The following is a 17496-nucleotide window of genomic DNA, read 5'->3' on the forward strand; positions in this document are numbered from 1 at the left end:
TGGGAATCCTCCATCGTGCAAAGTCCTTCCTTGGCCCAACTGAGCTCCTGACCACATATAAAGCTTTCATCCACAGCCTGATGGAGTACTGCTCTACCCTCTGGGCTGGTGCTCCTGCCTCTCACCTTTCTCGGCTTCACGCTGTGGAAACCAAGGCAATTAGGATCATTGGTATCTCCCACGATGAGGCTGAGTCTTTGGGCCTTTAACTCTCTCAGGGCAGGCAGGTCAGTGGTCTTTCTGTCTTCTACCATTTTCTCTCCAGTCTCGCTCCCCCCCCTGCTCTGTCTGTGATTTGTCCCCACCATATATCCGCAGGGCGCTCAAGGTCCGCCAACAACCCACTTCTGGTAAAACTACTAAAATCACGAATCACTGCTCACCTTCACTCTTTCATTCCTCTTTCTTCCCGCCTTTGGAATAAACTCCCTCACTCTGTTCAATCCCATTCTTCTCTCCAGGCCTTCACAACACTTGTTCACCACCACCTCTTATCATCCCCCATCCAAATCCTCGATCTTTTCTACCCCCGTTAATCCACCCCAAACTAACTTCCTTCAAATTTCCTGCTTTCCTTCCTTTAAGTCCCTGTAATATCCATCTTTTATACCCTGTGTTCCCTGCCCCATCCCTCTCCTTTCCACAGGTCGATGAATGTCTCTGTTCCCCACTGTTTTGTCCTTCCCATTCCCACCCCTCTTGTCTCATGCCCCTCCCCCCCTTGCTGTACGTTGTGTGTTAGCTCTCATTTGAGCCTCGAGAAGGTATACAAAAAAAAAGTTTCACACATATTATGTCACAGGTCACATGGTTTGACAGCCATATTGAATTTACCCGAAAACCGCTAAAATCTTCTCCTGAACGGCTGGACAGATCGAGGGGAAACTTCACACAAATGTTCCCCAAGCCTTGGGTGTACAAGTTTATTGAGGAATAAATGATAGGTCACATGATTTGTAAGCCAAATTGGATTGAAGAAAATATTAAATAATATTTTTTTCTGGAACGGCTTAACCAAACGACGTGAAACTTCACAGTTATGATCAAATCGCGATGGGGAATACATATTTTAAATTTCAACTTGATTGAATGGTCTGGCAGCCAGAATTTTCTTTTGATGCATGTTTGTTTTTTCTTTCTTTTTTTGGGATTAAGGTTCACTTGGCTGTGTGTGGATGTGTTTGAGGGCAAAGGAGTAGCAGCTGAAATGCAAATCCCATCCAGGTTCCTCCTGATGACTTCATCTTTGCTTGTTACTTGTTTGGGTTCCTTCTGATTACTTTATTGCCAGACTGGTACCTATTTGGTCTTCCATTTGATTTGAATTGAATTAATTTCAATCCCATTCTAAATTCAATTGAATAATAATTTTAAAAAACGTCATGGGTCAGGGTCAGGTGTCCAATCAAAGTGGGGTTGCATCAAAGCAGGACGTCTTGGTACCCAGCCATTACTGCCAGCAGTTATAAAGTAACTGTTCTAATTAAGTCTCTTATTAATTACATAACACATCAGTTCACAAACGCCACACAAAATACACAACACAAAACTACACAAACACCACACAAAACAAGTCCTGGTGAGGGTCTGCATTCTCTGACTGCTCTTTTTCTTGTTGTTTTATTTTGTAAAAGGAGGCGGTAATATAAAAAGTGCGAGAGTTGTACACTGGAGCATTGGCCTGTGAAACAGAATTCCTTGCCTCAACGTTTCACACCATTTACTTTTATGCTTGTGTTTAAATCTCTTTTTAATTTGTGGGTACAGTATTCCCATGTTTGCATCCTTCCTTGCTTTAAATTATCTTTTATAGTTAACGCTTTGTAATTCCAAAAGGCTAAGGCCATAACCATAACTTTCATATCCTGGAGGAGAAGTGAGGTGTTTCCAGGCTATTTTTTTTAATGTTCAGATGTTGGTGAGATACGTGCATGGAAGGTTCATTATGTTGATGCTGAATTATTTGGATTCAGCATCAACATGATGAGTCCATATTTCATCCCGAGTTACAATCTAAGCAACAACTTTTTCTGGATCTTCCATGCGTGTATCTCACCAACATCTGTTCAGAGGATTTTTTGACACTTGGCAGCATTCCTGGGACACATCTTGAAAGACCTTGATCACACACAAGCATTTTCTCAGCACATTTAATAAAAGGTCAAGGGGTGTGGAATGGCCAATGCGTCACAAAGGTAGTGAGTAGTTGATTTGTTGGACCACTGACATGGAGAATCATCCATCGTGCAGTCCTTCCGTGCCACACCTGAGCTATCCACCGACAAGGTTTTCATCCTCAGCTTGTTGGAGTACTGCTTTCTGCTCTGTGCTGGTGTCCCTGCTTCATACCTTGCTCAGCTGTTCACCACCATCTCAAATCATCCCCCATCCAAAATCATGATTTTTTTTTTCCTACACCCAATAACCACATCCCAAACCTCCCAATATTTTGCTGTTCCATCCATCTTATCCACCCCTTGCATTCTCCACTACCCATCATTGTTACCTGCATCCCTTGTTTGTCCATCTCCATCTATTTGCTCCCTCTACCCTTATGTTGGTGTTTTCTCCTTCTCCTGCTGTTCCTTTTGTTACGTTGTGTCCTCGTCTGTTGTGCTCTAGCTCTTCCAGGAGCCTTGACTGTGTACAAAAATGTTTTTTTTTTTTAAGGACTACATAGTATATTCCGTTAAATCTCCTTTAAAACAGGAAAAAGTATCTAACTAAGCTCAATCGGAGAATTTCAGCCCAAGACTCGGAAAGAAAAGGGAGACCTGATGAGTTCCATTTCAGCAAACAACTTTACAACACAAGGTCCAAAAAATGATGTTAGTGGTAAGGACATATTGGACTTTCATTCTCCTCGTTGTGGGTTCGAATCCAGATAATGGCAATGGATGAAAACCCAGCTGGCTCATTCATACTTTAAGATTGGGACTAACCTGGCCTGCCTGTGTCTGGTTTATTTGCGATGGCAGTTTACACATTACAGTTGACACTTCACACCCTTAAGGGGATGTCGGATGGGATCTTAAACTATATCTATGGAAAAGGGCAATGCTGCAAAGATGTCCCTCGAACTGAAGATGTTATTTTCAAATTTGTGAATTCAGACATGTAGGAATTGCAACAATATTTTAATTCGAAAATATACTGTATATATTATTAATAACTTCAGAGTTTGAAAATTGCAAATTAAGTGTAAAAATATATTTGTACATACATCTATATGTACATGTATATATGTGTATGTATATATATATATATATATGTATATGTATGTATATATATATATATATGTATATGTATGTATATATATATATATGTATGTATATATATATATATATATGTATGTATGTATATGTATATATATATATATATATATATATATGTATATATATATATAAATATATATATATATATATATATATATATATATATATATATATATATATATATATATATATATATATATATATATATATATATATATATATATAGATATAAATATATATATATATATATATATATATATATATATATATATATATATATATATATATATGTATGTATAGCAACTGCTCGTGAGACATAAAGTCCAACAAGCGATAGCCAAGGATTCTCTGAAGAGACCTGGTACCGAAAGAGTTAAGTCTCCGTCTCAGATCCCTGGTCAGAGTCAAAGTCTCACATCCACAGAGCAAGACTGTGAAAGCACCAAGGACCAGAAGACTCAGTCTTTCGTCCTCCTGCACAGGTACCGACAGCCTCACACCCCATGATCCGGTGAATCCATGACTCCGCAGGCCCGACCCGGACGTCTATTGACCACCTGCTCTCCGCCAGCGGAGACATGAATGTTACTGCCAAGGAAAGTGAATCTCTCAGTGACCTCAGCATCCTCACCACAAACAGGTACAGACAGGACAGCAGCATCTAAGATGTCATTGAAAGCCAGGATCGTAGTTTTGACCCAGGAAACCCATAATCCCAGTGGCTCTGACTCCTCATTCAGCACCTCGAGGGCCCACAAAAGGATATCCAGAGTCCCCGCCAAGATGACTGCATCGTTGTTAAATCAAGGTCTGAGATCTTGACATTACCAAATGATGCACAGCAGCTTGATCTCTCTGACATACTCTCCAGAATCCAGTACAAGCGCTGAAAACTGTGGGGGCCAGTGCACACCCTTGACGAACTCTATTAACAACTGGAAATAAGTCAAAGATTGAATCACCACATGTCACAACACTCTCAATACCAGAGAATAGTTCAGACATCAGATCGATCAGTTTTGGTGGCACCCCACGAAGACCAAGAATCCTCCAGAGCGCAACCCGATTGACTGAATTGAACCCTTTACAGAGATCAACATTGGCTGCAAGCATCCACTGCCAAAACTCTCATATGTGTTCTGTGAGGACCCGAAGTGCAAGGATATGGTCAATCATTGACCGCTTTGGTGTAAAGCCTAACTGCTCTGGGTGCTGGTGCTCAAGCAAATGGTTTTGAACCATATCAGGAATTATCCAAGCAAAGACCTTGCTCAGCACTGAGAGCAGCGTTACGCCTCGGTAGTTGTTGCAGTCTTGGCGATCACCATTCCCTTTCCAGCGAAGGACAATAAGGCCCCTCTTCCAGTCAGTTGGGATGATGCCTGTGTTCCAGGCTGAGCACAGAACTGCATGCAATGACGCAAGTGCAGCATTTCCACCAGCCTTGAGAAGTTCACCATGGATGGCACAGAGCTCAGAAGCTTTGCCCTATTTCAAACGGTTCACCGCAGCCGTCGTTTCTACAAAGGAAGGTGGATCACAATTGATTGGAGGGTCAGCAATAGGGATAGTGACACCCCTGACTTCCAACTCAACAGCTGGTGGGTTAGCCTGGTACAGCTGCTCAAAGTAACCGGCCCAACGGGCCTTCACTTCACACTCTTCTGTCAAGGGCCCACCACCCTCCACTCTAACTGCAATATGCAGAGGGATGGGCTTGGAGGAACGCAATGCACAAATTCCACTGTAAGCAGGACAAGAATCACTTGACCACAAGTGATGCTCTTCCCCCTCACAGATTCCTCACTCATTGGCCTGCTTGTCCATCCTCAGTGCACATGCAGTTTTACGTCTCAACTCCCCAAACAGATCAGCTCTGCCATTAAGCCTGGCCCTGCTACCCTGGTCAATGGTGTCCAGTATCCTTGGAGAGACAAAATTCTTCTTCGCCCTCCTGTGAGTTCTAAGACATCCATCAGAAACATCAAGGATAATCTTGATGGCACTCCACAACTCCTCAGGATTCCCTCAGGCATCTGGACCCCCCCTCCCAAATCCCCACTCAACCCGTTCACAAACTCCTCAGCTACCCTCTCATCCTTGAGCTTGCCAACATCCAACTTTGGCTTGGATGGTGCAATTCTCCCAGCTTTAAGCTGCAACTTCAGAGTTGCTACAACAAGTCTGTGGTCGTTTTTGAGGAATTGAGCACTCCGGTAGACCCTGCAGTTCTGGATCATCCTCTAGTGACCATCAACTTGCACACAGTCACCCTCCTTTGCCACACCACCAGCATTGGAATACTAAGTCCAGCAATGAGCCTGTGGGTGCTGAAACCATGAACCAGCCACCCTAAGTCCACGACTTCTTGAAAAGTCAAGGAACTTAGTGCTATTCTGGTTCACAGTTCCAGACCCATGGGGACAAACACACATGTCTCATAACCATCCCTATCATTTCATATCATTGCACTGAAATCTGCCAAGAAGAGAAGAGTATCTCGCCTGGCATACTGATCAACCACAGACTCTAGCATGGCACAGAATGCATCCTTCACGGTGAGATCACTCGCTTCAGTCGGAGCATATCCAGAGACCAGGGAAACGACACCCAAGGAGTGTCGAATCCTTAGTCTCATAATGCGCTCGTTGACTGGTGTTACCTCAATTATCATTGGAGTCAGCTTATTGGACACAGCTGCAGCAACTTCTTGGGGCATAGTAACCATCAGAGCGACCAGACCAATAGTCAGTGTAGCCATGATCTCACCACTATCTGGTCTCCGAATCTGCAATATTGATGATCAAATGCTTGAGCTCAGATGATAACAGACAGTTTATCATCCTCTCTTATGGATAGGAGTCCATAGGACATTCCAGGCACCCACCCAAAGGGATCGCTTCAGGTTAACCCAAGGAGACCACCATCTGGTGGACGACACCGCAGCACCACTCCACCACACACCACCACAATCTGACCCAGGAAGTTTACCCTGTGCTTTTCCTCCTATCATCAAGCAATGGGGGTCCCGGCGGCTTTGCCCCAATCCTGTTATCTGGTGAGCTGCCCTGCAAAGGGTAGCAGCACAGGATGTACTCCCACAGAGTCCATTTTCAATTTTCTTTGCGTTTGTGGGTTTTGCGGAATGAAGTGTTTTATGGTGGCTGGAGTGCAAATCCTGCCACCAACCTCCTAAAACAAGCAACTCAACTGCAGGAGGACGTTCACCGACACAGTTGGGCATGAGATATGGATGGCCTTGGTTCAGAAGGAGCTCCTCTGCCCTTTGACAGGTTTTGTTTTTAATCTTGTTACGTGTCCATATCCATACACCCTCCTCACCAGGAAACCTGGTGGGGGAGATAGTTTAGTCACCGCCAACCCGACCATAAAACAGGTGAGTACAGGTTTACATGTTGTACCTGTAGCAAGTCACAGATCTAATCTGGCCTGACCTGACCTGATAATATTCATGATTGTTCTAATTATGTTATATGCTGTACATACAGTACCTTTGTTGGAGCCAAAACCTATTTGTCAACCCACATGCTTCCCTATATGTTTATGTTGTACGTCATGGGTCTCATGTACAGATTGTGCGTCACAAACTGGATGTGTGATAGTCAGTGAAATGCTTGGTCGCTGTGAAATGATTGATGACTTTGGTCTTGAAGAAAACGTTGTTATCAAAATGTGAAAAATGAAATGAAATGCAATGCCATCCAGTATTCTCCACCACTGATCAAACAGAGCAACCTCAGCCACAATAGTGTGCATGCTCAACATCATGACCATTAATTGGCTGTGTGTGAATCCCTTGCAAATGCAACAACTTGTGACCCTTTTTGATTTGTATGTTTAATCAGAACGTGTTAAGGGGACAAAGCGAGTGCTTAAGCACATTGAAAACTGACACTCACGGCTGTATATTTGACTTATGCATTTCGTTACAAACAGGAATCCCTGCACTTTGTGAGTGATTTGGGCTCCGAAGAACTCTTTGTCCTGGATATTCAGTTTGACACCACGTCCATCCCACAACCCCTGAGTTCTCATGAATCCCCTCACAGGTGCTTGTACTCCCAGCCTGGTTTGCCCATTATGGAACCACAATGTCACACAGCATTTGTAATTTACTTTGCTCTTCAACACAAGCTCATTGAATACCTTGAACAAGCTGTTGCATGAGTTGTATGAACATGTTGGTTTTGGCTCATTACCCTCAAATGTGCATGCGCAAGCTCATTCGGGCGACTCCCTGAAAGTTGTTCTCCTCATTGACCTTGCTTGTGCAGTTTTGGCGACCTCGTAGAATCTCCTCAAATCATTTGCTCCGATAACTTTGCTCGCTTTGCTCGCTCCATCTTCTTCGCTCACTCATACAGGTAATTCATTCGGTTGGTAATCCAGAACCAACATAATTATTTTTTGATTATTTGACATACCATACTCTTTGCAGAGTGTTGGTGCTGCCAAAGCAGTTTCTTGGCAAGGGTTTTACTGGGTGGTTTGCCATTACCTTCCTCACGTTGTTTGTCTGTGCTCTTTCCTTTTAAACGCTAAGCACCATGCAAAGAAGCAGCACGTACCATTTTTGTCTTTGGTTATGACTCAGCTGGAGAGTGAACCCACCGACCTCCCAGACTCTGAGCAGATGCTGTAATCATTACACCACATGGTTGTATATATGAAATCCCTTTACAGTTCAGTTATTGTCAATACAGTTCAGTTCAGTTATTGTCAGTTATTGTAAGAAAGATTTTCACTTAAAGGTCAAATGACCATAGACCTTTGATCTTTTAAACCCAAAATCTAATAAGTTGATCTTTGTATTACAGCCAAGTTTGGTTATCATCCCTTCAGTACTTCACAACTTATTGTGGTCATGAAAATATGCGATGTACTTAAGCACAGACGGAAGCACAGCCAGACGACAACCTGAAAACATAATACCTCCGATGTCTTCAGCTGCAGAGGCATAAAAATGTTTCAACCTGTTTACCCAATTGTTCATTTTTGAATCAACATTTGTTAACTCTCGACCATTTAATCAAAGCTTAATATTTTATTTAAAATAAATTCCTTTTTATAAATAAATGAAGTATTATATCTCCACAAATCAGCAAAAATTTGTGTTATCGGCCGCACGTCAGGGGCCGCCAGTCGCTCACGGGCCGTGCAATGAAGAACAGAGGTCTAAAAGGTGGAAGAAGTCATTCTACATTCCATTTTCAAAGAAAGGGGATTCAAGAGAATGTTCAAATAACCAAACCATTGCCTTGATGTCACGTGCTAGCAATATATTACTAAAGATCATTCAACACAGAGTAGAAGACCTCATCAAGCGAGTAATGCCCGTTGAGCAAGGAGGTGTCAGAAGAGGAAGAGGTACTCGAGGTCAAATCGTAAATCTGAGGTGGATCATGGAAATAGCAAGGGAATATCGAAGGAAGGTGTGTGTCTGTTTTATATATGACATCAATGCCTTTGATTGTGTTGATCATGAATTGATGTGGATTATGCTGAGAGAAATGAGGGTGTCGGAGCACATGATATGTAGATAAGAAGCCTGTACACGAAACAAGAAACTAGTCAGAAAAGTGTATGGAGAGACAGAATGGTTTGGTATTGGAAAAGAGGTCTGACAGAGGTGCATTCTCTCCCCTTACTTGTTCAATCTGCATGGTGCGTATATCAAGAGGAAATAGATTTGGATGACATGGAAGCTGGAGTCAGGATTGGAGGAAGATGTAGCAACAACCTTAAGGTATGCTGACAATACCACTCTGTTGGCAGAAAGTAAAGAGGACTTGATGAAACTGCTGCAGACAGTGAAGAAGGAAAGTGAAAAAGCTGGTCTTTATCTTCTCTTTTCAACTTTGAAGATCGATGCATTGAGATTGGGTGATGATCATGTGGTAATAATGTAAAGTTTCATCTTCCTTGGTTCTTGGATTGAAATGAGTGGACAATGTGGAGGAGAAATTAATGGACAGTTAGCATTGGGGAGAACAGAAATGTTAGGATTGAGAAAGATCTGGAAAGATGAAAGTGTGACAATACAAACCAACAGGAGGGTGATGAATACTCTGATATTTCCATTTGCAATGTATGGATGTAATTAATGGACAGTGAAAAAGAAAGAAAGGAAGATTTACAGTTTTGAAATTTGGTGTTGGAGACAAATGCTAAAAATCCCATGGACTGCACGAATAACAAACAAATCAGTGCTTGAAGAAATTATACCACCAATTATGAGAAGCACTGATGCTAAAACAAACTGTCATATTTTAGACACACCATGCATGCAGAAAACAAAAGTCTGGAGAAGTCCTCCATGCTGGAAATGTGTGAAGGATGAAGAAACAGACCTTGTCTATTCTTGATGGAATCGGGTAAAGACTGCTTCTCCTTTCAGCAATACAGGCAAAAGTCTGGAATAATTTCTCTTGTGGGCCCCAGAACCAAACAAACAATAGATTTATAACAGCTCCACGAATCCCCCCCCCAACGTGAATCATCATAGTACGTTGATTTTAAACTTACTCTGTGCATTCACAAGCCCCAGATATCACCTTCCCATCGCTGTCAAGAACCACCAACACTAGATATGGCATCTCCCTCAAACTCTCTCATTGTGCAGAAGCACACTTCACACCCCAGCTTTCAGTCACGTACTTTTCCAAGTATTGTTTGGTGTCTTTTAGAAGCTAGTAAAACATTTGGGTAACAGACCCCATCGTGCAAGCATGATAGAAGTTCACATGCCCCAAACATCACTATTTGTAGGGGTTTGTGCACATGCCCGCAAGACCATTCTGGGGCAGATTGTTATTTTTAAAGTATCGTATTGCCTAACTCCCTTCCTCCTCCACTTTCCCATCTTTATGTTGTGCATATGTAATACAGGTAGTCCCTTAAGGCCCGGTCACACCTTGACGTTTTAGCCAGCGATGGCAACGTGTTAAAATTTATGTAAAACGCTGGCTTACGTTGAACTTTTGATGTTTTTTTTAAAGATTCGGACGTATTCATAGCGACTTGGTCTTATGTATAACGCATTGGTAACTACACAGAACGTTTCGTTGTGTTATAGATAACTTATACCAACGAATGCTGAACCTGTTGTCGGCCTACACAACCGATGCCCAATGATAGTCTAACTCAGGCATAGCGCGTTGCACGCATCGCCGACGATGTCGTGGCGTAGCCTATTAAAAGGCTGACGCACAACGATTCAAATCATAACTGCCATAGAAATGGAAGGGTCAAAATCGCGGTCACACCTTGGCGATCTTGCCAGTGTATGCCGACGTAACAAAAAGTGTGTCTAAAACGTTGGGGCACGTCGAATACGGTATGGGTAAGTTTGGTATGCGCGAGTAGAACGCTAAATACGCTATCATAAGTCGTAGTAAGTAGAGTACGTCAAGAAATTTTGAACATGTTCAAAATTTTACGACGTACTCGGCGTATGACACACGTTCCGCATGCGATGGGGATAAGTTTTACACACGATATGCGGACGCTTACACACGTCCACAAAGGCTACTTATAAGCTACTCATAAGTCGAAACACGTCGCGGTAATGTCTTTTTTACGCGAAACTTATTTTTAACTTATGTTTGACGTGCTTTGAACCAATTCTTTATGTAGTCCCAACACACATCGACGTATGTAGACGTATTCCAATGACGTCTTCCGGTCGACAAAAAAAAAAAAATGAATGTGTTTCTAGCTTACAACTGCCAGATAAAGCCTTTTTCCCAGCGGTTTTGGGAATTGGTATATAAAAATGGTGTTCATAAAAGGGGAACCCAACAGTGTTTTCGAGTTCCTTTTTGAGTCGATGTCCATGTCAGCAGTAACAGTATCAGTATCAGTATCAGTATTAGTATTAGTATTAGTAGTAGTTTGTTCATGTTGGCAGTAGTAGGTGGGTGTGAGGGGGAGGGTGTGGGTTATGATGGATCCTCCTTGCGTCCACGTGTCCACGGGTAGGTTCATAGGCTGCCACTCAACGATTTAAATGGCTGCATCTCCACTATTGAAAGTAGATGCTTGCGCTCAACAATTGGATTTTTTTTTACACTCAACGACTTTTAAACGGTACCACTCAGCTAGTTTCATTGTTTACAATGAACGATTTAAATTGCTGTCACTCGCCTTTGTTTTTTTTTTTTTTTGTTTGTTTTTTGATGCTGGGGTTTGGAAATTTGAAACGTTTCTTCTGAACGTGTTAAAACGCTCAAACTCGACTATTTTAAATAGACGCTGCCGATGGACAATTGGAATCATAGCCAAGCTAGACATCGAAGTGTGAACATCCTCGTCATGCCGAAGAAAAGTTTGAAGAATGCTGCAAATAAGTGTCCTGGCCGTGGCCGTGGACGCTGATGCAAGGACGATCCATTATACCGACGTCTTTCAGCCTATGAGTAACTTAAAAGTAACGTCTGTCAACGTGTGGCAACGATCGCGTAACGTGCCAACAACACGTTAATCATAGGTTAGAAATAAGTTTCGGGTACGCTAAACATTACCTCGGCGTGTCTCAACTTATGATTAACTTACAAGTAGCATGTGTTGACGTCTGTCAACGATCGCAGACCGTGCCTACAACTTGTGGCCAGCGTAGCGGAACGTGTGAGTCATACGCCGACATACGTCGTGAAATTTCAAGCATGAAAAAATTTGAGGACAACCGAAAAGTACAACGTTTAAAGCCAACGTACAACGATGTATGGCAACGTACTATGACGTATGCCAGCGTGCTCTCAATGCTATCAAAACTTACCCATAACGTATTCAACGTGTGCCAGCGTTTTAGAAAAAAAAAATAAAAAATCGGCATACGCTGGCTAAAACGTCAAGGTGTGACCGGGCCTTTACTTAGCCCATTCTCTTCCTTAGATCCATGACTTTTGTCATAAATACATTACATACATGAGCTATAAAAAGAATTGTGTGCAACAATAAATAGGTATTTGTATATTCCTCTACCAACTGTAATTGTTAGCTTTTCTTTTGTTGAATGTGTGTGTCTTTGCAGATGTGCACAAGCTAATGGGGTCGATGAGTATGCAAAAGATGAAGATGTATCGCAGTATGGGGTCAGTGTGACAGAGTTTTGGCCACATGACATAGGTATGGATTTTTAAAAAAGATCTTCCGTGTAGATACACACCAGAAAAACTATCAAATTTATACACCAGAAACATGAACATACAGTAGTCATACACCAGAAATACAAATATATACACAACAAACACGAACACAGTTATACACCAGAAACACCAACATAGTTAATGTTATTTAACTATGATAGTGTTTGTGGTGTATAGAAATCCACAAGAAACATTAATATTGTTATTGTTGTTTGATTGTCCCAAAACTTACATCGTTATACAACAGAAATACTGACAGTTATAAACAATTAATATTAATATTGTTATGGTCATCCGGTCATGGCAGTTGCCTGGTTCAAATCTGGTGAGTCACCTCAATGTGAATGTAGCAGTCAACCATTTTGGGGACCTTCCTGCCAGGTTACGCATCGAAGGCCGCAATACCGTACAGATTTGATGTCATAAATTTGTCCAGCGTAGTTATACACCAGAAAGAAACGAACATAGTAAAACACCAGAAACACAAATATAGTTATACCCCAGAAACACAAATATAGTTACACACCAGAAACACAAATATAGTTCTACACCAGAAACACAAATATACTTATACACCAGAAACACAAATATAGTTATACACCAGAAACACAAATATAGTTATACACCAGAAACACAAATATAGTTATGCCACACCAGAAACACAAATATAGTTATGCCACACCAGAAACACAAATATAGTTATGCCACACCAGAAACACAAATATAGTTATACACCAGAAACACAAATATAGTTATACACCAGAAACACAAATATAGTTATACACCAGAAACACAAATATAGTTATACACCAGAAACGCAAATATAGTTATACACCAGAAACGCAAATATAGTTATACACCAGAAACACAATATAGTTATACACCAGAAACACGAATATAGTTATGCCACACCAGAAACACAAATATAGTTATGCCACACCAGAAACACAAATATAGTTATACACCAGAAACACAAATATAGTTATACACCAGAAACACAAATATAGTGATACACCAGAAACACAAATATAGTTATACACCAGAAACACAAATATAGTTATACACCAGAAACACAAATATAGTTATACACCAGAAACGCAAATATAGTTATACACCAGAAACACAATATAGTTATACACCAGAAACACAAATATAGTTATACACCAGAAACACAAATATAGTTATACACCAGAAACACAAATATAGTTACACACCAGAAACACAAATATAGTTATACACCAGAAACACAAATATAGTTATACACCAGAAACACAAATATAGTTATACACCAGAAACACAAATATAGTTATACACCAGAAACACAAATGTAGTTATACACCAGGAACACAAATATAGTTATACACCAGAAACACAAATATAGTTATACACCAGAAACACAAATATAGTTATACACCAGAAACACAAATATAGTTATACACCAGAAACACAAATATAGTTATACACCAGAAACACAAATACAGTTATACACCAGAAACACAAATATAGTTATACACCAGAAACACAAATATAGTTACACACCAGAAACACAAATATAGTTACACACCAGAAACACAAATATAGTTATACACCAGAAACACAAATATAGTTACACACCAGAAACACAAATATAGTTATACACCAGAAACACAAATATAGTTATACACCAGAAACACAAATATAGTTATACACCAGAAACACAAATATAGTTATACACCAGAAACACAATATAGTTATACACCAGAAACACAAATATAGTTATACACCAGAAACACAAATATAGTTATACACCAGAAACACAAATATAGTTATACACCAGAAACACAAATATAGTTACACACCAGAAACACAAATATAGTTACACACCAGAAACACAAATATAGTTATACATCAGAAACACAAATATAGTTATACACCAGAAACACAAATATAGTTACACACCAGAAACATAAATATAGTTATACACCAGAAACACAAATATAGTTACACACCAGAAACACAAATATAGTTACACACCAGAAACACAAATATAGTTATACACCAGAAACACAAATATAGTTACACACCAGAAACACAAATATAGTTATACACCAGAAACACAAATATAGTTATACACCAGAAACACAAATATAGTTATACACCAGAAACACAAATATAGTTATACACCAGAAACACAATATAGTTATACACCAGAAACACAAATATAGTTATACACCAGAAACACAAATATAGTTATACACCAGAAACACAAATATAGTTATACACCAGAAACACAAATATAGTTATACACCAGAAACACAAATATAGTTACACACCAGAAACACAAATATAGTTACACACCAGAAACACAAATATAGTTATACATCAGAAACACAAATATAGTTATACACCAGAAACACAAATATAGTTACACACCAGAAACATAAATATAGTTATACACCAGAAACACAAATATAGTTATACACCAGAAACATAAATATAGTTATACACCAGAAAGAAACGAACATAGTAAAACACCAGAAACACAAATATAGTTATACACCAGAAACACAAATATAGTTATACACCAGAAACACAAATATAGTTATACACCAGAAACACAAATATAGTTATACACCAGAAACATAAATATAGTTATACACCAGAAAGAAAGGAACATAGTAAAACACCAGAAACACAAATATAGTTATACACCAGAAACACAAATATAGTTATACACCAGAAACACAAATATAGTTATACACCAGAAACACAAATATAGTTATACACCAGAAACACAAATATAGTTATACACCAGAAACACAATATAGTTATACACCAGAAACACAAATATAGTTATACACCAGAAACACAAATATAGTTATACACCAGAAACACAAATATAGTTACACACCAGAAACACAAATATAGTTATACACCAGAAACACAAATATAGTTATACACCAGAAACACAAATATAGTTATACACCAGAAACACAAATATAGTTATACACCAGAAACACAAATGTAGTTATACACCAGGAACACAAATATAGTTATACACCAGAAACACAAATATAGTTATACACCAGAAACACAAATATAGTTATACACCAGAAACACAAATATAGTTATACACCAGAAACACAAATATAGTTATACACCAGAAACACAAATACAGTTATACACCAGAAACACAAATATAGTTATACACCAGAAACACAAATATAGTTACACACCAGAAACACAAATATAGTTACACACCAGAAACACAAATATAGTTATACACCAGAAACACAAATATAGTTACACACCAGAAACACAAATATAGTTGTACACCAGAAACACAAATATAGTTATACACCAGAAACACAAATATAGTTATACACCAGAAACACAAATATAGTTATACACCAGAAACACAATATAGTTATACACCAGAAACACAAATATAGTTATACACCAGAAACACAAATATAGTTATACACCAGAAACACAAATATAGTTATACACCAGAAACACAAATATAGTTACACACCAGAAACACAAATATAGTTACACACGAGAAACACGAATATAGTTATACATCAGAAACACAAATATAGTTATACACCAGAAACACAAATATAGTTACACACCAGAAACATAAATATAGTTATACACCAGAAACACAAATATAGTTATACACCAGAAACATAAATATAGTTATACACCAGAAAGAAACGAACATAGTAAAACACCAGAAACACAAATATAGTTATACACCAGAAACACAAATATAGTTATACACCAGAAACACAAATATAGTTATACACCAGAAACACAAATATAGTTATACACCAGAAACATAAATATAGTTATACACCAGAAAGAAAGGAACATAGTAAAACACCAGAAACACAAATATAGTTATACACCAGAAACACAAATATAGTTATACACCAGAAACACAAATATAGTTATACACCAGAAACACAATATAGTTATACACCAGGAACACAAATATAGTTATACACCAGAAACACAAATATAGTTATACACCAGAAACACAAATGTAGTTATACACCAGGAACACAAATATAGTTATACACCAGAAACACAAATATAGTTATACACCAGAAACACAAATATAGTTATACACCAGAAACACAAATATAGTTATACACCAGAAACACAAATATAGTTATACACCAGGAACACAAATATAGTTATACACCAGAAATACAAATATAGTTATACGCCAGAAACACAATATAGTTATACACCATTAACACAAATATAGTTATGCACCAGAAACACAAATCTATACTATAGAAGTGAATTTATATATTTGCTTATTTATGCTTCAAAAACTACAAAACTACTCAACCAAATCCAATAAAATTTTGCACATTGCCCAGTGCTACCCTGAGTATGGTTTCTGCCGAGGCAGCCTATCTGGGGGAAGGAGTTCAAGGTGGGGGGAATACCCCAATTCTCTCTGTAAATATATATGGTATTGCATTACCCTGTGGTATCCGGTATTATAAATCGTCTTCTCATGTAAATAAAGTCTAAACAACTTGATTATATCCATTACTGTGATCTTGAAATCTGAGTTAGAATAATTTGAAATTTTCAGAATGTTTAATTTCACCAATTTTAAGCGGAGGTTCAAACCAAATCACCCAGGGTAACTTCACAGCGAAGCTAAATGATTTTTGCTCATGCCATATTTGAGCAGCAAGGATGGTTGACGAAGGTGATGTTGGCTGACTTCCAAACAGATGAAAGATGAACTCAGGCAAATTATACTGAATAGAGCAGAATGTTTGTGAAGTACAACATGCTGTCTTTTGTTTAAATTTGTCAGCAAAGCAAAAGGTAAAAATGCTTAGTGTCGTTATACACCAGGAAAACTGATATCGTTATACCATACGAGAAAAATGTACAAGGCACAAAAGGCTGCCTTTCTGTTTCTGGTTCTTGCTGTCCTTTTATTTTTCTTCAAGCTGTGCCCCATAGTTTTGTCCCCAATTCACACCTTAAATATAAATGTTTTATTTATCATCTACTCTGTCAAACCGCTTGAACCTATA

General features: G+C 39.0%; 1 protein-coding gene and 1 long non-coding RNA gene across 17 annotated transcripts in view; one reads left to right on the forward strand and one right to left on the reverse strand.

Annotated features, from left to right (window-relative positions):
- LOC147026423 (diacylglycerol kinase zeta-like) overlaps positions 1-17496 on the forward strand; it is a 293140-nt gene that overhangs the window by 236660 nt on the left and 38984 nt on the right. For 8 of the 9 annotated variants that reach the window (XM_085881839.1, XM_085881846.1, XM_085881840.1 and 5 more), the window contains 3 exons: positions 7233-7345; positions 7571-7660; positions 12328-12422. In XM_085881839.1, the coding sequence (XP_085737965.1) occupies positions 7233-7345; positions 7571-7660; positions 12328-12422 (298 nt within the window). The remainder of the gene's footprint in view (positions 1-7232; positions 7346-7570; positions 7661-12327; positions 12423-17496) is intronic. The other variant, XM_085881843.1, reaches the window with a different exon arrangement.
- Positions 1-17496, reverse strand: part of LOC147026425 (uncharacterized) — a 147455-nt gene that overhangs the window by 87545 nt on the left and 42414 nt on the right. The gene's annotated exons all lie outside the window — the stretch shown is intronic.

Source organism: Eptatretus burgeri, chromosome 5 (assembly GCF_056783735.1).
Source record: "Eptatretus burgeri isolate ZD-2024b chromosome 5, Ebu_testis_v1, whole genome shotgun sequence".
Lineage (NCBI taxonomy): Eukaryota > Metazoa > Chordata > Myxini > Myxiniformes > Myxinidae > Eptatretus > Eptatretus burgeri.